Source organism: Cryptomeria japonica, chromosome 7 (assembly GCF_030272615.1).
Source record: "Cryptomeria japonica chromosome 7, Sugi_1.0, whole genome shotgun sequence".
Taxonomy (NCBI): Eukaryota; Viridiplantae; Streptophyta; class Pinopsida; order Cupressales; family Cupressaceae; genus Cryptomeria; species Cryptomeria japonica.
This window is the reverse complement of record NC_081411.1, coordinates 335,369,057-335,396,007: the sequence shown is the minus strand read 5'-3', so window position 1 is coordinate 335,396,007 and position 26,951 is coordinate 335,369,057. Positions and strand designations below refer to the sequence as shown.

General features: G+C 33.7%; 1 protein-coding gene across 1 annotated transcript; it reads left to right on the top strand.

The window, feature by feature from the left end:
• The first annotated feature begins 1,255 nt into the window (after positions 1-1,255).
• LOC131856737 (G-type lectin S-receptor-like serine/threonine-protein kinase At2g19130) lies at positions 1,256-2,395 on the top strand. The gene has a single exon (XM_059208644.1). The coding sequence runs from the start codon at positions 1,256-1,258 to the stop codon at positions 2,393-2,395; it is 1,140 nt and encodes a 379-aa protein (XP_059064627.1).
• Positions 2,396-26,951: the final 24,556 nt, after the last annotated feature.

Below are 26,951 nucleotides of genomic sequence, written 5' to 3'. Positions count from 1 at the left end.
TATATATATATATATATATATATATATATATATATATATATATATATATATATATATATATATATATATTTGTTTCTTTATATATATATATAAAGAAACAAATCTAATTTAAAAAGCAACTTCCTATTATTATTATTTATTAAATGTAAAAAACAATTATATTTTTAAATCTATATTTTAAAAAACTTCTAATTTAAAAAAATATGTTTTTAAATCTATATTTAAAAAAAAACTTATATTTTTATTTTTTTTGTATGCAAATCATTTCATATTCTAAACAAGGCTCTAAAACTTATATTTTTAAATCTAGATTTAAAAACTTCTATGTTTTTCATGCAAATCATTTCATATTCTAAAATAAGACTAAATTGCAATAAATATAAACCATATGAAATTAATTAACCTATGTTAAGGGTAAATATTTGTAAAAATTGATATCTCTCAACGTCATCTACATAAATTTTATTTATAGAATATAGGTATGCTAGTTTATAGTACACATCATTGTGTCCTGAATTTCTCTCACTATTGACTTTACGTTCCATTTCATCTTTAAAAAAATTAAAAAATAAGATCGACAAAGATTTTTAAAATGATTTCTTTAATAAATATCTATAAACCACTCTTACCTAAACATTTTGAATCAAATTTACGCTTGCCATCAAAGACCAATTTCTTCTCACTACTATTAGAAACAAATATTGAAATTTAAACTTTTTTTTATGATATTATTTTCCAAACATGTCTAGTCAATAGCACACTTTATAGTACACGTCTTTGTGTTCACAATTTCAAACACTATTGATTTTACCTTCCATTTCATCTTAAAAACAATTTTAAAATAGAAACGACAAAGATGGTTGAAAAATTAAAAAAAATAAATAAATTTCTAAACCACTCATACCTAAACATTTTGCATCAAATTTAAGCTTGCATCATCCACACAATCATAGGATAGACGCTACAAAGACTGCGTGTATTTTCTCTCCGACGACCAAGTCATTTCGCTGAAAGCTTTCTAATATATATCTTTTCAAGTGTATTTAGGCATATGCACTCACTGGTTTAGCAATAGTTGAGCGTTAATTTACTCTGAAGGAGCTCAAATTGTCAGACGTATGCAGGTGAAGATTCATTTCACAGAGCTCAAATTTTCAGATGTGTAAAGGTGCATTTGCACCGTCCCGTACAAAAGAACCAACTAGAAATTTGAGCATCTTTTAGGGATTTTTTTTTGGGAAATGACTCTTATTTGATGGCACTAACACTTCAGAAATTTCTGATTATAATTCTCTCGGAGATTCTTGTTGCTGTCCTTGTTGCTTTGATTTTTGCATTTCTATTCTGGCAGAGGTGTCGGCTAAGACCGACCCAGAGGTGTGCAGCTTCGTCGGATGCACTGCGTCCGCAAAGGTGGGCCCAAAGGTTCACTCACAACCAGGTGAAGACCGCAACCAGCAATTTCAGACATAAGTTGGGGAGCGGCGGATTCGGCACAGTGTTCAAAGGAACTCTACCAGACGGTACGCTTGTAGCCGTAAAGAAACTGGAGAGTTCAAAGCAATGTGAAAAGCAATTCCGAGCGGAAATCAACTCTGTGGGAATCATAAATCATGCGAATTTGGTGAGGCTTAGAGGATTTTGTGCACAAGGATCGCGAAGGTTACTGGTTTATGATTACATGCCCAACGGCTCTCTAAATTCTTTTCTTTTCACCAATAATTCGAAACACCAATCGAAGATACTGGATTGGAGAACCCGATTTGAGATTGCATTGGGTACTGCAAGAGGATTACTTTATCTCCATGAGCAATGCAGCGATCGCATCATTCACGGCGACATAAAGCCCGAAAACATTCTGCTAGATAAGGATTTTACTCCCAAGTTGGGGGATTTTGGCTTAGCAAAGCTTGTGGGTAGAGATTTCAGCAAGGTGGTAACTGCTACGAGAGGAACGAGAGGATACTTGGCTCCTGAATGGCTCTCTGGCCTTCCCATTACTCCCAAGGTTGATGTCTACAGTTTCGGCATGACTCTCTTGGAAATTATATCTGGCCGGAGAAATCTGGACCTAAATGTGCAAGAATCAAGTAGGTACTACTTTCCAGCCTGGGTTAAAGAGCAAATTTGTGAGAGAAACATGATAAATATTGTGGATAAAAGGATTGCAAGTGATGCAGATGTGGAAGAGGTGAGAAGATCTGCCCTGGTAAGTTTGTTATGCATTCAAAATGATGAGAAGGCCAGACCGAACATGGCACAAGTGGTGCTGATGCTTCAAGGTAAGACAGAGCCTCACGCCTCACAGATTCCAAGCGTGACCAACCAGCGAGTAGAAGACCGACGGAACACTGATGGCGATGGCGATTATAGCGATACCGATTGCATTGTTTGAAATTACATGAGCGCTTGGTCAAGCTTAAATAATGTCCGTATATGTTATTTTCGTTTCACTTGTTTGGAGAGCCAATAAAGATGTAGGAGAAGAAAGTAGAATTGTCTGTTTGACCTTGGGTGTGAGAGAGTGTGATGGAGTATTGTGATTTTTTCTTAGGAGGAAAAATGAAATGTATGGGTCCCTTTCTTGATGTAAATTTTTAATGGTAATGGTATTGAATTTAATGTTCATTAGTTTTGTACACCAGCAATATATTAACATTGATGAAAGAGGAAGAAATGGATTATCTTATTCAGTTTAAGAAGTATATGTTGAATGAAAGGATTTTAATGGTTTAATACGCATATGTTAAATGAATGGATTAGTAATCATTGTTTTTTTTAAATAAGGTTGATATGTTTATATGTTTAAAGGTGAAATTTATTTATTCATGTCATTTTTTCATTAGTTTTAGATCTACTTTTATAAAGTGTTCTAAATATAAGTGCATATTAACAGGTGACAAATTCTTCTTGTTATTTTAGTCTACTCTGTAATGATTAAATATATGTTTCACATTCATTAGTGGTGCAAGAGCACTTAAGGTTTAGTCAATGTGTCAATTTGGTGTTTTGAGTCTTAGGAGTTAGGGTTAGGTTTATTTTGATTCAATAAGGTCTGTTGAGACCATTTGTAATGTTATTTCATGTTTTTGGATCTATTTGTCAAAACTGGAGTCATGATTTTTAAATTTGTAAAGTTACTCAAAATGTTATCATTTTTGTTATCGGGATAAGCTATACCGATAAGATGTCATTGGGATAAAAAGTTGTCATTACTGTTATCGAGATAGGTTAAACCAATAAGGGTATCATTATTGTGGTTATCAAGATAGTTTATACTATTGATTTTGCAAAATCTTGTTCGGTCGACTTCGAATAGTTATTTCGATAAAGTATCAATATAGGCATTAGGATAGTTAACCCAATATGCATCATTGTGGTGGAAAGCTGTCATCAGAATAGCTAATCCGATAAGGTTGTCATCACGATAATTTACACTGTCGGGATTACAAAATGTTGTTCAGCCGACTTCGATGGGTTATACCAATAGACCTTCAAATGTTTTGTTCGGCATAAGCTATACCGATATGAGTGATATCAGGGTAGGTTGTTCTGTTGAAATTACATGAAATGTTTACTTTGCCTTGAAGAGTTATTATGATGAGCGATCAAAAAGTTCATGATCGAAGTTACTAATCTAACATCGGCACCCAACATTGATTTAGCATATCAACATTGCTATTCTGACACCTGTGTCCAACAATGACTCATCAGTTTTTGAATTTGAACAGTCATGCAATCCAATGGTCACAATGGGAAAATTCAAGTTTGGTATAAATTGTATGAGCAACGAGTAGAGAACGAGAGGTAGAGAGAGAGAGAGAGAACTGGGGGAATTCTGCAATGTAAACTCGGTGTTTTAAAAAAAAAAAAATTGAAATCATTGGCTCTGTGTTGAAATCTTATTTTCTACAATTCGCTCTGTTTCTGTTTTTGCTCAATTTTTGTATTTACATATTTCTATTTGGATTCAAACAATTTAAGTGAGCAAATGTGGGTGTAGAGTGTGCGTTACCTTCCATTGCCGATGATTCAAAATTATGAGTTGTTAAAAAGACTCTATAGATTATGTTCATGAGATTGCCTGGTAGCGAGGATAGCTAGGGTTATAACAGAATTTTGACTATTCTCCTTGACTCGGTTGTTATGACATCTTGTATTGCTAATTTGATGAACCTATAAGTTTGTTTCGTTGAAATCTGACTGTTCACTTGTAGCAGAGAGTCTCTAAAAAGGGTATTCTGTGTTTTGAATGTTGTAAGTTTGTAGAAAGGGGTTTTGTATTACATCAAGCAGTATCATAGCAAGGGAGTAGATTCCTTGAAAGGAAATTCTAGAAGTTTGAAAGAAGAGTGAGTAAGTGAGTACAGACAAGATGCCTCCTAAGAGAGAAGAATACAAGGCTGCAGGAGTCCTATAATGTTGTGTTGGCAAGGCTTGAAGCCTTAGAGTCTAATCAGAGAAGGAATGTTGATTTGGGAGATGTGAGTGAAGAAGAAGAAGTAGAAGGAGAAGAGAAATTGGACCCTGAGGAATAGAGGACAATCAAACTTATAAAAGTAGTTTAAGGTGATAAACATAAGGTGAAAGTTGAATTGCCTATGTATGGAGGTAATTTGGATGAAGAAGAGCTTCTAGATTGGATTGCAGCTATGGACAATCACTTTGAATGTGAAGATGTTCCTAATGAGAAACATGTGAAGATAGCAAAGACAAAGCTAAAAGGACATGCATTATTATGGTGGGACTATGAACAAGTTGAGAGGAGAAAGAGAGGTAAAGAAAAAATAGTTTCTTGGGACTGGATGTTTGCTAAACTCAAGTGTAAGTTTCTTCCTAAAGATTATGAAGTTCAATTGTATAATAAACTCCAAGGTTTGAAACAAAAAGAGTTATACATCAAAACTTATATTGATGAATTTTACAAGTTGAGCATAAGATCAAGTACGATGGAAGATGAGGTTGAAAAGGTTGGTAGATACCTTGCTGGACTTAGATTTAACATTCAAGATGAACTAGTTGTGGCAAATTCAAGGATAGTAGATGAATGTTTTCAATTGGCCATTAGAGTGGAATAAAAGATCAAGAGGAGACAAGATAAGACAAATAGGGGTAGAGGAAAATTTTCTACTTCAAGACAATCAAATGAAATCCAAGAAGATGCAAAAAAGAGTCAAGAGAAAGGTGCAAATTTCAGAGGTAGAGGCACAAGAGGCAGATTTGGTGGAGGTAGGAGTTCCAATACATTTTCAAGTAGGTGCTGTAATTGTCAAGAGTTTGGACACCGAGCATTAAAATATCTTGAGAGACAAGGATCTACATCAAGTGGTGAAAGAAGGGGTGAAAAGAGAGTCCAAATTATGCAGGAAGATGAAGGTGAAAGTGCCAGCCCTCCAAATTATGATGTTGCTCCAGAAGTAGGTGAAGCATTGATGCTGAAAAAAACACTTTTGAAGGAATCTAAGGAGAAGGAGATGACTCAAAGAAGGAGCTTGTTCAGGAGCACATGCAAATGCCAAGGTAAGTTGTGCAAGGTAGTAATAGATTCAGGTTCCATTGATAATATGGTGTCTAAAGAGATGGTAGATAAACTGAAACTAGAAATAATTCCTCATGAAGCACCATATAGAGAATCTTGGGTAAATGATAATCAGTCACTTTTGGTAAATGAACAAGCCTATATTGATTTTTAGATTAGATAATACAAAGATAGGGTACTTTGTGATATTTTACCCATGGATTGTTGCCATCTAATTCGTGGAAAGCCATGGCAATTTGATAGGCAAACACTTTATGATGGTAGAAGGAATACCTACACCATTGAGAAGGAAGGAAAAACTTTTGTATTAACCCCATTGCAAGAGACTGAAGAAGAAAGCGGCAAGGCAACAAAAAATATCTTGGTTGGAAAGGAGGAGTTGGTGAAACTAAGTGAAGATGAGTCAAGAAAAGTTGCAGTCACTCCTATGTTTGGAGATACCAAGTTAGAATTTTTACAAATTATTTCAGTCAGGGATGATAGAGATAAGGTTTTGGTACCTAAAATAGACCAAACAAAAACTAAAGATCAGGTGTATGTGCGGCCACCAGGTGGTTGGAAGGGGGATAAATCAATCCTAGTTGGGACTCTAATTTGTCCTATAACTAAAAAAGAAACTGATAAGAAGTTGGGTTCTACAATAACAAAGCATTTTGGGTCTATTAAATATGGTGGATTGGGAGTTCTAGTGACAGAGAACCTGAGGCATAAAGGACAAGTGATTGGACAAGGAGCTAGGAGAGTTTGGCAAGAATCAAAGGACATATATGGCAAGCATGAAGCAACTATGATGATGAAACCAGTTCAAGGCACTCAAGTAGGGATGATACCTCAAAAGGTCAAAGATGGACAAGGACAATTCGGTTTCCAAGGGACATGGAAAATTTTCAAGCTCTGGTGTTTGGTGAAGGAGCACCTAAGGTTTAGTCAATGTGTCAATTTGGTGTAGGAGTTTGGGTTAGGTCTATTTTGATTCAATAAGGTCTATTGAGACCATTTGTAATGTTATTTCATGTTTTTGGGTCTATTTGTCAAAATTGGAGTCATGATTTTCAAATTTATAAAGTTGCTTGAAAAATGTTGTCATTTCTGTTATCGGGATAAGTTATACTGATAAGATGTCATTGTGATAAAAAGTTGTCATTACTATTATCAAGATAGGTTAAACCGATTTAAGGGTATCATTGTGGTTATCAAGATAGTTTATACTATTGGTTTTGTAAAATCCTATTCAGCCGACTTCGAATAGTTATTCCGATAAGGTATCAATATGGGCATTGGGATAGTTAACCTGATATGCATCATTGTGGTGGAAAGTTGTCATCGGAATAGCTAATCTGATAAGGTTGTCATCGAGATAATTTAAACTATTAGGATTACAAAATGTTGTTCAGCCGACTTCGATGGGTTATACCGATAGACCTTTAATTTTTTTGTTCGGCATAAGCTATACCAAAATGAGCGATATCAGGGTAGGTTGTTCTGTCGAAATTACATGAAATGGTTACTCCATCTTGAAGAGTTATTCTTATTAGCGATAAAAAAGCTCATGATTAGAGTTTCTAATCCGACATCGGTACCCAACGTCGATTTAGCATATCAACATTGCAATTCTAACACCTGTGTCTGACAACAACTCATCATTTTTTGAATTTGAACAGTCATGCAGTCCAACAATCACGACGGGAAAATTCAATTTTGGTATAAATTGTATGAGCAACGGGTAGAGAATGAGAGGCAGAGAGGGAGAGAATTGGGGGAATTCTGTAATGTAAACTCGGTATTTTTTTGATAAAAAATTTGAAATCATTGGCTCTATGTTGGAAGCTTATTTTCTACAATTCGCTCTATTTCTGCAATTTGCTCAAATTCTATATTACATATTTCTTTTTGGATTCAAACGGTTTAAGTGAGCACATGTGGGTGTAGAGTGTGTGCTACCTTCCATTGTCAATGATTTGAAATTCTGAGTTGTTAAAAAGACTCTGCATATTTTGTTCATGAGATTGCTTGGTAGCAAGGATAGCTAGGGTTCTAATATAATTTTGACTGTTCTCCCTGACTCAGTTGTTATGACATCTTGTGTTGCTAATTTGATAAGCCTATAAGTTTGTTTCGTTGAAATTTGATTGTTCACTTGTAGCAGAGAGTCTCTGAAAAGGGTATTCTGTGTTTTGAATGTTGTAAGTCTATAGAAAGGGGTTTTGTATTGTATCAATTAGCATCTATCTAAAACCATATTCAATGCCTTGTACAAACTTCCTCTATGAGGGTAAGTTGTTCACAAAGGTGTATAAACAGTCTTAAAGATCGTGATATTCACTTTCCTGAGGATCTATAAATATATTCAATGATCTCAATAAGTATATGTTGCATAAAGTAATTATTATCAATTTATGACTGTGTCCAAAGATCAATGAACACATTAATGATTATGGTATTCAATTTTTGTCTTTGTGCTCAAAATTTATTAACCCCTTACATGCTTTCAATATACAAAACATCTTTAATAAGGGGCTACTAGAATTGGTACAATATAATGCCTATGTAAATAAGTTTTCTTGTTTTATGAAATTATATTCACATGTTATAACTATATAGTCACAATTATTAGAAGAATATATATTGTTGGATATTGGCTGATATGTTGTCATTGATGTCAACATATGTGAGGTCAATATGTGTTTCAGTGTTGTAGTCAGATTGGTTGAGTCAGTTGAGCCTGTATGTTGCAGATGAGTTGATGTGGTTTAGTGGGTTGTGAGATACTTATCTCTAGTTGATTCAGATGTAGTTTCAGAGGTCCATATAATTATTTGATCGAGTTGTGTAGTCCGATATTATGGCTGGTTATTCAATTGTTCTATATTGATAGTTTTGGTGAATCTATTTGTTGTGCTTTGGAATTTTAATATCTTTGGCTGTGGATGTGTGGGATGTGTTTTGGAAGTTGATGTGTGTCCTCAGTTTGAGTGGTTCATGATATGAAGGTCCGCAAGAAAATCTTTCAGTTTGACAGTCAGTTTTGTTGATGTTCTTGAGTTCTAGTATAATGATGATGATGACTCTAGTAATGTGAGATGTTGTGGTTGTTGCAGTGTGATTCATGTTGGCTTATGGATGTTTCTAGATCATGTGATATGTATATTGGTGGTCTGCAATAGTTTTTCATGCATTCAGTGATGTTCTTCTTGTTATGTGATATTTTCGGTGATGTAGCATGTTGCAGATGATCGAGGCATAATTCTTGGAGGTGTTTCATATTTGTAGTGGTTGTTTAGGTCCAAACTATGTCTTAGCTGACATTGTTTTTGTTCACATGCATTATTGTAGCATGTGTGATTATATTTTTGTAATATGTAGCGTGTGGTGAGCCAACCTTGAAATATAGGTTGATGACTCGTATAAATAAGAATTGTAATCATTTGTGAGAGGTATCTGCATAGTATTTGCAAGTAAATGCAAATGTGTGTGGTTGATTAAGTGTGTGAACAAGTGCTTGATCCTTCATAAATGTGAAGAGGTGAGTTGTAGAGCAGATCAGATAGTGATCTTAATTGAAACTGTACTCAAGCATGTTGAGGTTCTATTCCATCAGTTCATGATTCTTTGGATGCAATCCAAATGCTTTTGTAAGTCAATGTGACTTTCTGTATGGTAGTGAACCTTCCCGAAGGGTTGTAGCCCTTCTAGGTTTTGTAATTTGGGGAGTCAGCTCTAGGAAGTGTGTCTAAATTAATGTTCATTCTCCATTTTAATATTTCACTTACTCCTATCAGGGTATTATCTCATTGTGGGTAGGTTCCCATCGTGGTTTTTCCCTTAACCAAGTTTTCCACGTCAAAAATCTTGGTGGTATGTGTGTATTGATGTGGTGTTGTTTAATGCTTTAAATGTTCATTATCATATCTGAATTATGGTTTAAGTTGCAAAATTTTTTGGTGCAAACTAATTCACTCCCCCCCCCTCTCAGTTCGCTGCATTGTTGCCAACAATTCGTATTAGAGCTACATCCTCTGGAAGAAGATTGACCGCTTGAGGAGATTTGGGATGGCAAGCTTTTATTTCAAGAAAGATAGTCTCAGGTTTGATGGAACGAACATCATTCTCTGGAAGAGCTACATGCAAGTTCATTTGAGATGCATTGGAGAAGAGTATTGGAAGATCACTAAGAATGTCTATAATGTTCCTCAAAATGGTCCTTGTACTCCGAATGAGATAAAGGAAGCATAATACATTATTAGAGCCAAGGAAGCATTATTGGGTGCCTTGTTAGATTTTGAAATGACTAATCTGATGGATCTTGAAACTACTTATGATATTTGGGTAAAGTTGGAGACCTTGCATGAAGGTGACAATCATGTGAAATTTGCTAAGTTGCAAAGCTTGAAAGGAAAGTATGACAACCTGAAGATAGGAGAAGATGAGAATATTACTTCTTTTATGCAAAAAGTGAATGAGCTTGTGTGTGGAATTAAATGTGCTGGTGGCTTCCTTGAAGAATCTGAGATTGTTGCTAAAGTATTGAGATCCTTGCCTCTTGCTTACAAACATAAGACTGCTGCTATAGATGAGATCTGAATTGTAACAGATGTGACAAGATATATGTTGGTTGGTAAACTTGGTGCTTTTTATTTGAGTGAGTTTGGTGACCCTCTTCCTAAGACTGATTCTTCCTTCAAATCTACTGTATCTAAGAAATAGAGATATGATCTGGGAGAAAGTTCTACAAGAATATCCAGATATGAGAAAGAGATGAAAGAGATGGAAGATGAAGAAAAAGAGCTTGAGGAGATTGAAGCACTTATTGCTAGAAGATTTCCTAAAGGTGTCGGTAAGTATGAAGGAAAGTTACCTCTTAAATGTTTTTCATGTAATAAGATATGACATTTTGCATCAAGGTGTCTAGAAAGAGATAAAAATCCTAAGAAGCCATTTAAGCCATATATTAGCTTAAATATCAAAAGAAGTGTTATTATATTGTTGATGAAGGTGTGATAGATGATGACTCTCATAAAGGAAACTCAGGAGATTAATTTGTGTTCATTGATATCGGAGAAGATGATCCAGCAACTATAGATTCTACAAGTCGTATTAATGAGGAGAAAGCCCTAGCTGTGAAAGTTGAGGAGAAAGATGAATGGATTATTGATAGTGGATTCTCTCATCATATGATAGGCGATAAGAGTAAATTTATAAACATGGAAAATTATGATGGTGGCGTGGTAAGATTTGGTGATAATAAAGCCTGTGCAATCCATGGTAGAGGTTCTATTTCTCTTGATGGTAAGCATAACACTGATGATGTCTTAAATGTTGAAGGTTTAAAGCATAATATTTTGAGTGTTGGTCAAATGGTGTATAAGGGATACAACTTTCAATTCAAGAATGACAAATGTAAGATATTGAGTAGCTCTAAAACTGAGATTGCATCAGGTACTACGACAAAAGGTAATATCTTTCACTTGAATGGTAGTGGTAAAAGTTGCTTGATTGCTCAGATTGATGAAAGTTGGTTATGGCATAAAAGAATGTGTCATGTAAATTTTGATTGCATGGTTAAGATAAGTTCTACTTAGGAAGTGAGAGATCTACCAAAGTTAATAAAGCCTTCTAATTCAGTATGTAAGGAATGTCAATTAGGGAAGAAAACAAGAGTTACATATAAGAGAAAATAGTATAATTCGAATGGTTTGCTGGATCTTGTGTATACTAATTTGTGTGGTCCTTCTAGAGTGAGAATCTTGCAGGGTGATAGATATTTCATGTTGCTAATTGATTACTATTCAAGGATGATGTGGGTTACTTTCTTAAGGATAAGTCTAAAGCATTGGAGAAGTTCAAGATTTTCAAAGCTAGAGTTGAAACATAGAGTGGATTTGAAGTTGAAGTGTTTGAGATCTGATAGAGGTGAATAATTCACTTTGGTTGAGTTTAATGCATACTATGAAGAGCATGGAGTTAAGAGACAGTTATCTGCTCCTAGGACACCACAACAGAATGGTGTTGTTGAGAAAAAGAATAGAATATTACAAGAAGCTACTAGAACCATGATGATTGAGGGAAATGTGTCGCATGTGTATTGGAGAGAAGCTATGAGTACTGCAGTATACACTCTTAACTAGGTAAATATCAAAGGTGATACTAGTAAGACTCCTTACGAGTTATGGTTTGGTCATGCTCCTACTATTAGATGTTTCAGAATTTTTGGAAGTAAATTTTACATTAAAAGAGATGAAGATCTTGGAAAGTTTGATGCTAGATGTGATGAAGGAATTTTTCTTGGTTATTCAACTAGAAGTAAAACCTACATGTGTTATAATAAAAGATTAAGAAAGATGGTTGAATGTGCTAATGTAAAGGTTGACGAAGGTAATGTGAGACAAATTAGATCCTGTGGATATGACTCAGATGTTGAAGAAGTTAGTATAGATAAAGGAAAGCAAGTGCAAAATAAAGTTTAGGTTGATTCAAAAAATATAGAGAATCAAGGAGAAGTTACAAATGCAAATGCAGATGAGAAAGTTCAAGAGCCTAAAAATAAAGGAAATCCTAAGACTCCCAGGTATGTGAGATTGAATCATTCAGAGAATCAGATTATTAGTGATAAGAATAGAGGTGTGATGACTAGGAAAAGACTTGTTGAAGAAATTTGTCTGATTTCTAAGATTGAGCCTAAAAATATTGATGAAGACTGTAAAGATAAGAATTGGGTTAAATCTATGGAAGAAGAACGTAATCAGATCAAGACAAGAACAATACATGGGAACTTGGTCCTAGACCCAAGGATAGAAATGTGATTGATACTAAATAGATTTTTTGGAATAAGATGAATGAATAGGGTGATGTTGTCAAAAACAAAGCTAGACTTGTGTTTAAGGGATATTCTCAAGAAGAAGGAATTGATTATGAGCAGACTTTTGCTTTGGTGGCTAGAATTGAAGCTAACAGATTATTTCTTGCATATTCTACTCACAAAGATTTCAAAATTTATTAGATGGATGTTAAATCAGCTTTTCTTAATGGCAATTTGGAAGAAGAAGTCTACATTGAGCAACCAAATGGATTTCAGTTGACAAATGAAATGGACATGGTTTGCACATTGATGAAAGCATTGTATGGACTGAAACAAGTCCCTAAAGCCTGGTATACAAGATTAGATAAGTATTTGATGAAGCTTAAATTCAACAAAGGTTTTGCAGACAATAATTTGTATCTCAACATTGGTCAGAATAACATTTTGATTGTTGAAGTCTTTTTTGATGATATTATTTTTGAAGGAAATGACTGCTTGTGTAATAAATTTGCTAAGGATATGTAGAATGAGTTTGAGATGTCTATGATTGGTGAAATGAAAATCTTTCTAGGATTTCAAATTAATCTATTGGAAAAAGGTATTTTCATATCTCAATCTAAATATGTAAAGGAATTGTTGAATAAATTTGTCTTTGATGTTTCTAAGCCTATTGGTACACCTATGGTGACTGGATGTAAGCTAACAAAAGAAGATGAATCTCTGAAAGCTAATCAAACCAGATATAGATCTATGATTGGTGGTTTGTTGTATTTGACACAGTCTAGACCTAATATTATGAATGTTGTAGGCCTTGTTGCCATATTTCAGGATGATCCTAAGGAATCTCATGTTACTGCTATTAAAAGGATATTCAAATATTTGAAAGGGACAACTGGTCTTGGTTTGTGGTATCCTAAGAATGACAACTTTACTTTGAGAGATTTTACAGATGTTGATTGGGTAGGTGATGTGGATGACCGGAAGAGTACTATAGGTGGTACATTCTTTTTGGGAAAGAAGTTGGTATCATGGACAAGTAAGAAGTAGAATGCTATCTCATTATCTATTGTAAAAACTGAATACATTGTTGTTGCCAACAATTGTACTCAGGTAATTTGGATGAATAAAATGTTGAAGGATATGGGAATTATTTATGATGAGCCTATTGCTATATATTATTAAAATTCAAGTTATATTAATATCTCTAAAAATCTAGTACTGCATTCTAAGACAAAGCATATATCTATCAAGTATCATTTCTTAAGGGAGAAGGTTAATGAGGAAGAAGTCAGATTGGAGTATGTATCTACAAAGGAAAAGATTGTAGATATTTTCACAAAGCCTTTGCCTAAAGATACTTTTTTGTATCTCTGAGAGAAGTTAGGGGTGATGGCCCCTTTTTATGAGAACTAAGATGCATGGAGTTGCATCAATCCGGTGAGCTTCACAGAGATATCTTGTGATCTGGATTGATGAGTGGTGGATGGTACTCAGTAGGAGTAGTCAATGTTGTGGTGTCCAGATCTGTTTGCTAAATCAAAGGGAGAGAGAATCCTGATTTATGTACCTTTGTCATTGATGTCAAAGGGGGAGAAGAGCATGTGAAAAATCTTGAAGCTGTCTAGGGTATTCAGCAAAGGATGTTGTGATATTGGTCTAAGGGGGAGTTGAAATTTCTGAGATTGATTTCTTTTTTTGTATTGGTTATTTTTCACATTCACATGTTTCCATCAATGCCAAATGGGGAGATTGTTGGATATTGGCTGATCTATATTGTCATTGATGTCAACATATGTGAGGTCAATATTTATTTTAGTGTTGTAGTCAGATTGGTTGAGTTGGTTGAGCTTGTATGTTACAAATGAGATGATGTGGTTTAATGGTTGTGAGATACTTGTCTCTATTTGATTTAGTTGTAGTTTCAGAGCTCTGCATGATGATTTGATCAATTTGTGTGATTTGGTATTATGATTGGTTATTTGGTTGTTTTGTGTTGGCAGCTTTGGTTTAAATCTGTTTGGTGTTCTCTGAAATTGTAATATCTTTGGTTGTGAATGCGTGGGATGTGTTTTGGACATTGATGTGTGTCCTCAATTCGAGTGGTTCACGATTTGGAGGTCCGGAAGAAAATCTTTCAGTTTGACAGTTAGTTATGTTGATGTTCTTGAGATCCAGTATAATGATGATGATGATTCTAGTAATGTGAGATGTTGCGATTGTTGTGGTGCAATTCATGTTTGCTTATGGATGTTTCTAGATCATTTTCCATGCGTATTGGTGGTTCATATTGATTATCATGCATGTTATTGAAGATTTTATTGGTCCGGTGATGTTCTTCTTGTTATGCTATGTTTTTGGTGATGTAGCATGGTGCGGATGATTGAGGCATAATTATTGGAGGTGTTTCATATTTGTGGTGGTTGTTTAGGTTCATACTATGTCTTAGACAACATTGTTTTAGTCCACATGTATTATTGTAGCATGTGGGATTAAAATTTTGTAATATGTAGCATGTGGTGAGCCAATCTTGAAAGATAGGTTGATGACTTGTATAAATAAGCATTGTAATCATTTATGAGAGGTATATGTGACGTATTTTCAAGTAAATGTGAATGTGTGTGGTTGATTAAGTGTGTGAACAAGTGTTTGATCCTTAGGAAGTGTGAAAAGGTGTGTTGCAGAGCAGATCAGACAGTGAGATTAATCGAAATTGTACTCAGGCATGTTGAGATGCTATTCCAGCAGTTCATGATTCTCCAGATGTAATCCAAATTATTTAATTAGTGTGACTTCATGTAAGGTAGTGACCCTTCCCTAAGGGTTGTATTCCTTTCGGGTTTTGTAATTTTGGTAGTGAGCTCTAGGCAGTGTTCCTAAATGCATGTGCATTCCCCATTGTAATATTTCACTTACTCCTAATAGGGTATTATCTCATTGTGGGTAAGTTCCCACCATGTTTTTTTCCCTTCATTGAGTTTTCCACATGAAAAATCTTGGTGTTTTGTGTGTATTGATGTGGTGTTGTTTAATTATTTAACTGTTCATTATCAGATTTGAATTATGGTTTAAGTTGCAAGAAATTTTGGTGCAAACTAATTCACCCCCCCTCCCCTAAATATGATGCATTGTTGCCAACATATATGTGTATGTGCTAGATCATGAGGGGCCAAAAAATGGCTATATCCTAATAAAGTCCTGATTGATAGGCTGATTGAAAAATATCTATAACTTTAAAAGGGTATCGCATTTTTTTAATCCAAAACATGTGTCACATTCTATGCTTCATATACTATAGGATTAGAATAAAAAGAAAAATTGAATTTCATAAAGTTTTGACCAAGTTAAGGTGGTCAAACATATGAGTTTTTTATATTTTAAAAATATGTAGTAAAAAAATCATAATTAAATATTTATTTCAGAAAAAAACCAAAAAATATGTGTCACATCTGGACATGAGTCTTCTACTTATATCTAAAATTTTATAAAAAAATATTTTGATTTGATTGTGGTTAGGGTGGTCAGACAGACAACTTATTCTTATCTTTTTCTTGAAATTTTAGTACTACTGCATTGAAATTTTAAATTTTCATCAAATAGATTTTATTTTTTTCAGAAAACAACTAGTAGCTTAGAAACTACATTCAATTTTCTACAGGTTCTATTCTTACATATTTTTGAAATAATGTTGGTAACTTATTCAAATTTTTATGTCAAGTTTCCTAACTTTGTTTTTCTAATTTTCATTTTCACTTAAGGTCTTGTTTGGCCCACCATGATCCTGCACATATCCATATATGGATCTTAATGTATAAATAATTACTACCTTTGTAATAACAAAAGCCAAAAAATATTTTGAAGTGTAATGATATGAATGAGAATATGAATTAATTTGCTATTACTTTTGCTTTGAATCATTAGTTTTCATAATTATACTAAGATTTAAGATTCTATGTATGATGCACTTCAAAGTTAATTAATCACTTATTTACCTACACTACCCCATGTTCATACATTAGATATTAGAAAACAACTTCTTAGATTGTATAATGATCAAGCATTTTGTAATTAACATTTTATTTAAGATTATTTTACCTTAGAAATTTTCATAGGTTATAAATAAAAGGTTCAATACCTCATTGACAATAAAATTGAAATTAAATTGGAAGGGATTAATAATATTGGTAATCTATTGGTGTAGATTAGAAATATACATAGATATATTTTTATATCATTCATAAAATGTTAGAGCATGTGATATTAATGACATGATGATGATGTAGAACATGAAGCCATAATACTTGAGAAAGTATTTATGAAAAATGCTGATTTTAATGCTATGTCTTCCTCTCCTCCTTTTTTACCATTGATTATATTTTTGAATGAGGATATGTCATAAAATAATTAGCACACTTTACCATACATTGAAGGTAATGATGAAAAATAATGACAAAAAATAAAATATAGGGACTCAAAAATGTAATCCAAAACTGATCTATACCTTACTAACACATTTTCTAAGCTAAGGAAACAAGAAAACATGAAAGGTAAAAGGAATTCTCTCATCAATAATTCCTTGTTGGACTTAATCATAAGAAGTTGAAACTTAGGGGTCAAGACATAGAGTGGCTAAGGGTCCAATGGACCTTAATGATGAGAATTAAGCTAATTGGGAGGATGCGATGCTATTGATATCTTTATCCCCATCTTTTCGGCATGCTTCTAGGAGTAAGCCTATCCTTAGGGTGGAGGATGTAATGCCTAGTGAATTTTTATTTTTTCATCATTATTTTGATCCATTGTTGATATTGTACATGATACATTGGATTGTGTGTACCACCATTGTTTTATATTGGCATCCGTGTGGTAAAACCCTTGATATAGTTATAGTATTATGTGGTGCATACAATTTTAGCAACCCTTAGAAACCCTATCAAAGGTGAGTGTGTTACAAATATTTTCCCAAAAGGATTCGAAAAAATAGTTTCATTTAGGTCAAATTACCCTCATCATACACTGACATGGTATGGTCCTAAAAAAGTGAACTTTAAACAATGCTTTTTAGAAAATCTTATCGAAACTTAATTTGCATCATTTGAGTATTCAAATAAATTAGATATTTAGAAACTAGACTTTGAGAACTACATTTCCTACTTTTTCCAAGATTCATTCTTTAAGTGCTTCAAATTTTTAGGTCAATTAGGATGAATTTTGAAAAACAAGGAAAGCACTTCCACTTTTTGGCCAAAAAGTGGACTCAACTTCTTACACATGCTAATTAAATAGAAAAATAACCAAAAAATGACAAGAGATAATACAAAAATAATGTCATAAAAGACTATAATAAAACAACAATAAAATTTAAAGGGAAAAAGGAACTATAAAATTTTTCTAATAAAGACTAATAAATATATATTAATATGATTAAATTAATTATATAAAAATCTGTTGATGGTTGTTGTTGTGCCTTTCAAGTTGGAGTTTGTTCCTTTAGTGGTTGTTGGTTGTTCTTCGTTCTTGGGAAGGCTTTGCTTCTTTGCCTCTCATTTTTTGTTACCCCGCTCCTTGGTATGGGCTACCAACCTCTTCTCATGCTACATGGTTTGGGTCCCTTGTTGTTGATGTGGGGTGGATGTTGAGAGTGGTGTCATTTTCTCTCTTCTTTGCATCATGGTGGAGGTTCTTGCAACATTTTCTTGGAGTGGGGATTGTTCCCCTTTTTGGTCATGATGCCCCCCTATTTAGGGTCTTCCTGGTGCTCTTATGGGCCCTAGTATGTACTCTTGCTCTTATAGATTTGTTTACTCTTAGCATGGGATTTATTGTAGGGTTCTCCATGACATGTAAATGTCTTCTGTGATGTTGTTTTTTGTTCTCTGGTGGGCTCCTTTGATTGGTTCTTAAAGGACAGTGTATGGGGAAATCTGGGCTCTCTCTTCCTGGAATGTGCCTTTGCACTATCACATTCCCTCTCTTTGGAGATTACTTTTGAGGTGGAGTTTCTTCAAGGTGGGCTAGGTTTTTGGGTGTATGCAGGTTGAATTTAGTTTTGAGGAAGATGATATTCTTTTTGGTGTTAAACTGGTGCTGCAAGTGGTGGGTTGGTTGTGGGAAAGTGTTGAGGGTTGGCTACTATGCGGGTGCTTAACCAGAGAGGGCCATGTTCTCCTCCAACCTGCCATTGTGCTTGCTCCAGTTCCTCACCTAAAGTGATCACTCTCTCCTTGGGCCTTTTCTTCTACATTTACTAGCCCTTACCCACTTGTGTGGCCTCTTGAGGTGGCCATGAGCTTTTTGCATATGGGAATTATGGTGTTATTTTATTCTACAAGTCACAAGCCTATAGAGATAGTCATCGATAAGCTGTTTATAGGGATTCCCACCAACAAAAAGTTTATCGAGGCCATCTAGAACCCTATGGACTATTTTGTTGTTCTCTACCCTTTGGAGTTGGTGTGCCTGGCATGGCTTGGTTCCCACCTCACCTATTTCTTTTCTTTGTTGAGACTTGGTGAGTTCGGATACAAGGTTGTGGGAAGCCTTTCAAAATCAACTAAGTTTTTTTAATTACCTTGACTCTGCTCTTATAAGCATAAGATTTATATGGGAGATGGTTTGGGGCTTTCCAAAACCCCTATGTTCCTGACTAGGTAATTTTGGTTTTTTTGAGAACCTGTTCCCCTTGGTTATTTATTTGGTCAAAAGCATGCTTCAAAAAAGGTTTGTCCTTTCTAGGTCTCTGTTGTTTTTCGTGGTATCACTACTTGTGAGTTTCTCTATGGACCAGTTTGGTAGTTATGTAATGGGTACGGGCCCTCTCCCACATTTATTAATCAAAATTGTATAAAAGTCATACTAAAAATGTTTAAAGTGGCTGAAAATTCAAACAAAACAAGAAATTATAACCACTTAAGAAATAAGAATAAAGTGATAGAGAAAGACAACACAACTAAGACTAATAAATATAAATTAAAGTGAGAAATTAACTAAATAAAAAATCAAACTAAAAAATATTGAAATTAAACAAAATGCAACCAAAACAAGCATTAAAATAATAATTACTAGACATAAAATAAGAAACTTGCAACAACCTCTAATATACTAACCAACTAATTAAAAGAAAGCTTATTTACATATATTTCTTGTAATTGTCAGCAGTAACCATTACAAGTGGGTTTGACCAAATTTTGGCATACATAAAGGACAAACTGCATGTAACATTCTTATTTGAATCTTAGAATCTATTAAAAAATGATGTTATTAGGGGTCATACCCTTATAACATTCATATATAATGTTCTAATATAAGGTTATAAAACCTTATATATTATATGCTTTATAAGAATATCAAATTTGAAATAATTATTATAATCTAATAACTAATAAATTAATAATTAGTTATCAATGGGGGTTATAAAAAAGGTGTGACTAGTGAAGCCACCCTTCCTCATATATTTAAGGAGGTACTCCCTCATTTGAGAGAAGTGTAAATTTGGAGATTTATAGTGAGCTCTATCACTATGCACAAGAGGTATTATTTTTCATGTAGAAGTATTCCAAAGTATCCCCAAATTCAAGTCAATTTTGTCATAGACTATATTTTGTAAGTGTATTTAAAAAATGGTGCTTTATGGGTTTTTTACCCAAAAGGGTTTTCCCCATGTTTATTTTGTGTAATGTGTTAATTTATGGCTGCATGATTCTTAATGCACTTTTTTTTATATATTGTTTATAATGATTAGTCTCCTAAGATCCTAATTTCTATTAGAATTTGTCAAGACATCAACACATTGTGCAAATTTCTACACATCATGATCTCGTCTAACTAATATCTTCCAAAATCAAACTAAAATCTACTAACAGTTCATTATTATCATTTATGATGTAAAAAACATGAAATCTCGATCATTGGTTTAGTTATAAATGCACTAGGCATAACGCACAAGTGTGAAATTGACACAAGGTGCAATTTGTGACACTACAATACTAATAGGCAATTTTGAACAAATTTTAACAGAAACATAAAATATAACAAAACAAAACCTTATTATATATTTTGTGACATATTCAATGGTAATAAATTGATCGATTGCATCGGCAATACCATGAATAATACTCTCATCCCAAAGCTCTAGAAGGAGCTTTGAGAGATGAACCTAGATAGGAACCTTATTAATCTTGATAGTGTAAAACTAGTAGACAATCTTTTAAAATGAAGCAATGCATTACCAAGAAACCAAGGACCTCAATATAGAACTTTGGTGTGCCAATCAATTATTGGAATGATAATAGAAGGAATTCGTTTCTCAAAGACATCACCTAGACTAATCCAATTGCAAGCCAACATTCATCCTTGTAGATTCTCTATCCATCCACCCATCAAGAATATAAAGAATAGGGTCATGTAAGAGGTGCATCAAAATGAGAATGTGAGACCACTAAAGAGTGACATCCCCAATCCTCCACTCTTGCAACACACTCAAGAGAGGAGGCACATTAGGGAAATCTTCTGTAACAGTCTAATTGGTAGAAAGAGGAAGGGGGACGATGTCACAAGAAGGGACCCATTACGCATGTCGTCCTAAGAATAGAGAGAGATAACATACTCAACCTAGCAATACGGCTAAAGGAAGAGAAAAGTTGGCCTCACAAAGGAGGTCTAGCAACAACCCTCCATCATCCTCAATGACTCCAAAGGCCTCCTCATCCATTCCATCCTCCAAAATATATCCAAAATTGCCAATTATGTGATGTCTTATAAAGGATTAACAATAACTATATTTGAATTGATTATATTGCTAATATATTGCTTCAATATCTAGAGGTTAGTTTTTTTATTAAATGGATAATAGTATGTCACCTATATTTGTGTTTCTTCATATTTTTTTTTGTTTAAAACTAAATAATTTTCCTTACTACACTACTTTTCTTATAGGTTGATATTGGAAAGTGGAAATATATATTTATTGAGGATAATCTTAATAAATGATAACCATCTCTTAATGTAAATTGATTGTAATATTTAATACATGAGATTTTATAGCTTATTTTTCTTACCCAAAATTTATACTATATAAGTTTGTAACACTTTTTTTTGGTACACTATTTCATTACTCACTTGCAAGGAAATCACTATAAATCAATCAATTGACAAATGAAGTGATTGGATGATCATCAATGAAGACATTTATAATTAATATTAATTGATATTTCTCCTCAATTCATCAATTGACATGAAGTTTGCAATAAGATGTCAAATTCTTTGACCAATAAGTATCTCAATGATTAATTTTATTAGTAATTTTGATTAAAAAGTATCTCAATGATATTCTATAAACTAAAGCACATTCATCAAATTTATCTCCGTCCTTCACAATATGCTCTTCGAGTCACATATGCAACAAAAAAATGGAACTACTTATAAAATTGTAGAGCTGTGAATCCCTGTCTCGAAAACCTCTTTTACTAGTAATGAACATGCACAAACGACTTGGTGTGCCTGGCATGGCTTGGTTCCCACCTCACCTACTTCTTTTCTTTGTTGAAACTTGGTGAGTTCGGATACAAGGTTGTGGGAAGCCTTTCAAAATCAACTAAGTATTTTTAATTACCTTGGCTCTGCTATTATAAGCATAAGATCTATATGGGAGATGGTTTGGGGCTTTCCAAAACCCCTATGTTTCTGATTAGGTAATTTTGGTTTTTTTGAGAACCTATTCTCACTGGTTATTTCTTTGGTCAAAAGCATGCTTCAAAAAAGGTTTGTCCTTTCTTGGTGTCTATTGTTTTTGGTGATATCACTACTTGTGAGTTTCTCTATGGACTAGTTTAGAAGTTATGTAATGGGTACGGGCCCTCTCCCACATTTATTAATCAAAATTGTATAAAAGTCATACTAAAAATGTTTAAAGCAGCCGAAAATGCAAACAAAACAAGAAATTATAACCACTTAACAAAGAATAATAAAGTGATAGAGAAAGACAACACAACTAAGACTAATAAATATAAATTAAAATGGGAAATTAACTAAATATAAAATCAAACTAAAAAATATTGAACCTAAACAAAATGCAACCAAAACAAGCATTAAAATAATAATTACTAGACAAAAAATAAGATACTTGCAACAACCTCTAATATACTAACCAACTAATCAAAAGAAAGCTTATTTACATATATTTCTTGTAATTGGCAGCAGTAACCATTACAAGTGGGTTCGACCAAATTTTGGCATACATAAAGGGCAAACTGCATGAAACATTCTTATTTGAATCCTAGAATCTATTAAAACATGATGTTATTAGGGGTCATACCCTTTAACATTCATATATAATGTTCTAATATAAGATTATAAAACCTTATATATTATATGCTTTATAACATTATCAAATTTGAAACAATTATTTTAATCTAATAACTAATAGATTATTAATTAATTATCAATGGGGGTTATCAAAAAGGTGTGACTAGTGAAGCCACCCTTCCTCATATATTTAAGGAGGCACTCCCTCATTTGAGAGAAGTGTAAATTTGGAGATTTATAGTGAGCTCTATTACTATGCACAAGAGGTATTATGTAGAAGTGTTCCAAAGTATCCCCAAATTCAAGTCAATTTTGTCATAGACTATATTTTGTAAGTGTATTTAAAAAATGGTGCTTTATGGGTTTTTTACCCAAAAGGGTTTTCCCCATGTGTATTTTGTGTAGTGTGTTAATTTATGGCTGCGTGATTCTTAATGCACTTTTTTTATATATTGTTTATAATGATTAGTTTCCTAAGATCCTAATTTCTAATAGAATTTGTCAAGACATCAACACGTTGTGCAAATTTCTACACATCATGATCTCGTCTAACTAATATCTTCCAAAATCAAACTAAAATCTACTAACAGTTCACTATTATCATTTATGAAGTACAAAACATGAAATATCGATCATTGGTTTTGTTATAAATACACTAGGCATAACGCACAAGTGTGAAATTGCACAAGGTGCAATTTGTGACAGTACAATACTAATAGGCAATTTTGAACAAATTTTATCAGAAACATAAAATCTAAAAAAACTAAACCTTATTATATATTTTGTGACATATTCAATGGTAATAAATTGATCGATTGCATCAACAATACCATGAATAATACTCTCATCCCAAAGCTCTGGAAGGAGCTTTGAGAGATGAACCTAGATAGGAACATTATTAATCTTGATAGTGTAAAACTAGTAGACAATCTTTTAAAATGAAGCAATGCATTACCAAGAAACCAAGGACCTCAATATAGAACTTTGGTGTGCCAATCAATTATTGGAATGAGAATAGAAGGATTTTGTTTCTCAAAGACATCACCTAGACTAATCCAATTGCAAGCCAACATTCATCATTGTAGATGCTCTATCCACCCACCCATCAAGAATATAAAGAATAGGGTCATGTAAGAGGTGCATCAAAATGAGAATGTGAGACCACTAAAGAGTGACCTCCCCAATCCTCCACTCTTGCAACACACTCGGGAGAGGTGGAGGCACATGAGGGAAATCTTCAGTAACAGTCTGATTGGTAGAAAAAGGAAGGGGGGCCATGTCGCAAGAAGGGACCCATTACACATGTCGTCCTAAGAATAGAGAGAGATAACATACTCAACCTAGCAATACGACTAAAGGAAGAGAAATGTTGGCCTCACGAAGAAGGTCTAGCAACAACCCTCCATCATCCTCAATGACTCCAAAGGGCTCCTCATCCATACCATCCTCCAAAATATATCCAAAATTGTCAATTATGTGATGTCTTATAAAAGATTAAGAATAACTATATTTGAATTGATTATATTGGTAATATATTGCTTCAAAATCTAGAGGTTAGTTTTTTATCAAATGGATAACAATATGTCACCTATATTTGTGTTTCTTCATTTTTAAATAATTTTCCTTACTACACTACTCACGCATTTGATAGTCTTGATTTTCTCGGTCCCTCACAATACGCTCTATGGAACTACTTATCAAATTGTAGAGCTGTGAATCCCTGTCTCGAAAACCCCTTTTACTAGTAGAGAACATGCATAAACGACTCTAGTTTTGTTCTTATTCAAATCTGACTCCAACTAAACAAAGACGATGATTTTGGTGCCTTTTCAATTCTTCCGTTGATTGCACGCAATTGCCGTTGTTTCACTAGCCAAGTCTCTGACTTGACTGACTTTTGTAATTTTAGTTTTGTTCTCTATAATTAGAGAACGTAGATGAGTAAACATTTATATGTTTGGGTCACAAGGATTTGTCTGGTCTGGTGAAGCAGCATGGCTTCCCGGCAAGGAAATAAGGATTGCTATGCTTTATCGTTAACAAGATTGTCAAGATTATTTATCTCCAGTTTTGTGAGGCTAAAGGTTGATCTTAGGAAGACAAATTATAAAGACATTGAGGTGGAGTCTAAGAAGAAAAAGAAAGCTAAAGGGAGTTTAAAAGAGCATGCAAGGAACCTTCACTGGTAGGTCAAGTTTCTTTTACTCAAAAAGGATTAAATTTTTTTTTTTAAAAACTATGTGATTGATTTTTATTTTACATATTTTATGTTGGTTTTGTGCTACTTCGCTGCAATCTAGACCTAGATTTTTTTGGATGTTAGTTATGTTGGTTTTTTTGTTTCTAAATTCTTCTATTTTGTAAGGGATTGGGACCTTATTTTCCTTTTTATGTATCAAAAACATTTCTAAATATTTTTATCATGTGTGTATTAAATGAATGTCATTTTCGGATAATATAGATATTTATAAACTAAAAGAGCTTACAACTACTGTATGAATAAAGAGAATATTATATCTTAATGTGTGCAAATTATATGTACATGTAATAATCTAATTTGATTTATCTTATAAAATGAGTTGTCATAGGTAAAGAAAGAGTAGAGCTTTGTCAAAGATCAAACTCCTTTTTAAGTTAGACTAGGCTATGTAATGAATCCTAGTCAACGATTTGGCCATTGTCGAGGTTTTCTACTAGGCAACAAAAATCTTAGACTCTTAATCTTCCCTCCCCCCTCGTCATGAATCAATGGCAGGCATGTATGTCGTCCTTGTGCTTTACCTCCTCTTCCACCCGTGGCTGTCTACTCAAGCCCTAACAACCTTCGTCTTTCCCAAACTGACTAGTTTAACCAGTAGAAACTTATCAAGCCTGTATTTGCAAGGGAACGTTGTATTTTGTAACGAAACCCAATCTTATAGGTATCCGCTTGACCAATAATTCATAATACATTACTGGTAGTGTTTTATATTCAGAAGTTGTACGTATGAAAGAGCGCTGGTTCAAGAATGCAACTTCTACTTTCATATTCGCCCTGGCTCCACCTTCACAGAATTCGATAAGTGGGAATGGACTGACATTTATCATAATGCCCAAAAAGACACATAAGGGAGGCCAACAAGATTCATACCTTGGTTTGTTCAATTTCACAAGCTTGGGACAACCTCCAATCATCTGTTTGCAGTCGAATTCGACACAGTAAAGAACCCAGAATTCGATGTCATCAATGACAATCACGTTGGCTGGTGACCAGTTCATTCAATTAGATCTAAATGGGAGAAAGAATATTCAAGCTTGGATTGACTATGATCATCTCCAAGATCAGCTCAATGCTACCATAGCTCTGGCCGGTTCACTTCGCCCGGAAAGACAACTGCAATGGAAGAAAAATTTTGAGTTTGGGATTTGAAGGTTTTTGGCAAGGTTTACAAAGGAGTCCTTCCTAGTAATGGCTTCCAAGTTCCAAGTGGCTCTGAAATCTATCTTTTGAGAGATCAATGAAGGCTCTCATTGAAGAGATTTCAACTCTTCCTAGTAATGGCTTCAAATCTATCTTTTGATTAGTGCATTTTCCTGATGCTAAACAGATTTGAAAGATGGTTTCAGAGTGTCTCACCTTTGTAAAGATATCTTTAAGTTGTTCTTGAGCCTTTACCTCAATTTTACATATTTTTTCTGAACTGAATTTCAAATAAATTAATATTTCAAATCAAAATGTTTTGTCCTACTGTGATCGATAAGATTCTAAACCAATTTAATTACATACATGTTGTCACAAAAAGGTCATTGCAGGCTAAATTTGTTTCTCCCCATATCCTCTATGACTTTTCAAAACTATAATGATTGTGTATGTAAAAAAGTGACTACAATATATTCTATTTCTTTAGATGAAAAAGAAAATGTAATTTGCTTTATTTGATCTCCATGGAACTAAAGCTAAACAAAGTGAGATACAATTACCAAATGTAGACATCTGATCTTCCAAACTTCCTCTCCAATCAAAGTCACTAAAGACAACAAGTTGAGACCTTTTTGAGTTGCATAATAAGAAATACTAAAACTTGTAGTACCTTTCACATACCTCAATATCTTCTTGTTTTTCTTCATATGAATTTTGGATAGCTTAGTCATATACCTTGAAACAAGAGAAACTAAATAAGTAAATTATGGTCTTGTGTGAGTTAGAAACATCAATCTTCCAACAAAACTTTCATAAGTTGTTTCACCATCTATTTTAGTAATATCTTCTCTACGTAACCCACCTTCATAAGTAGATGGAATGGATGTTGCTTTACATTCAATCGTACCAAATTTTTA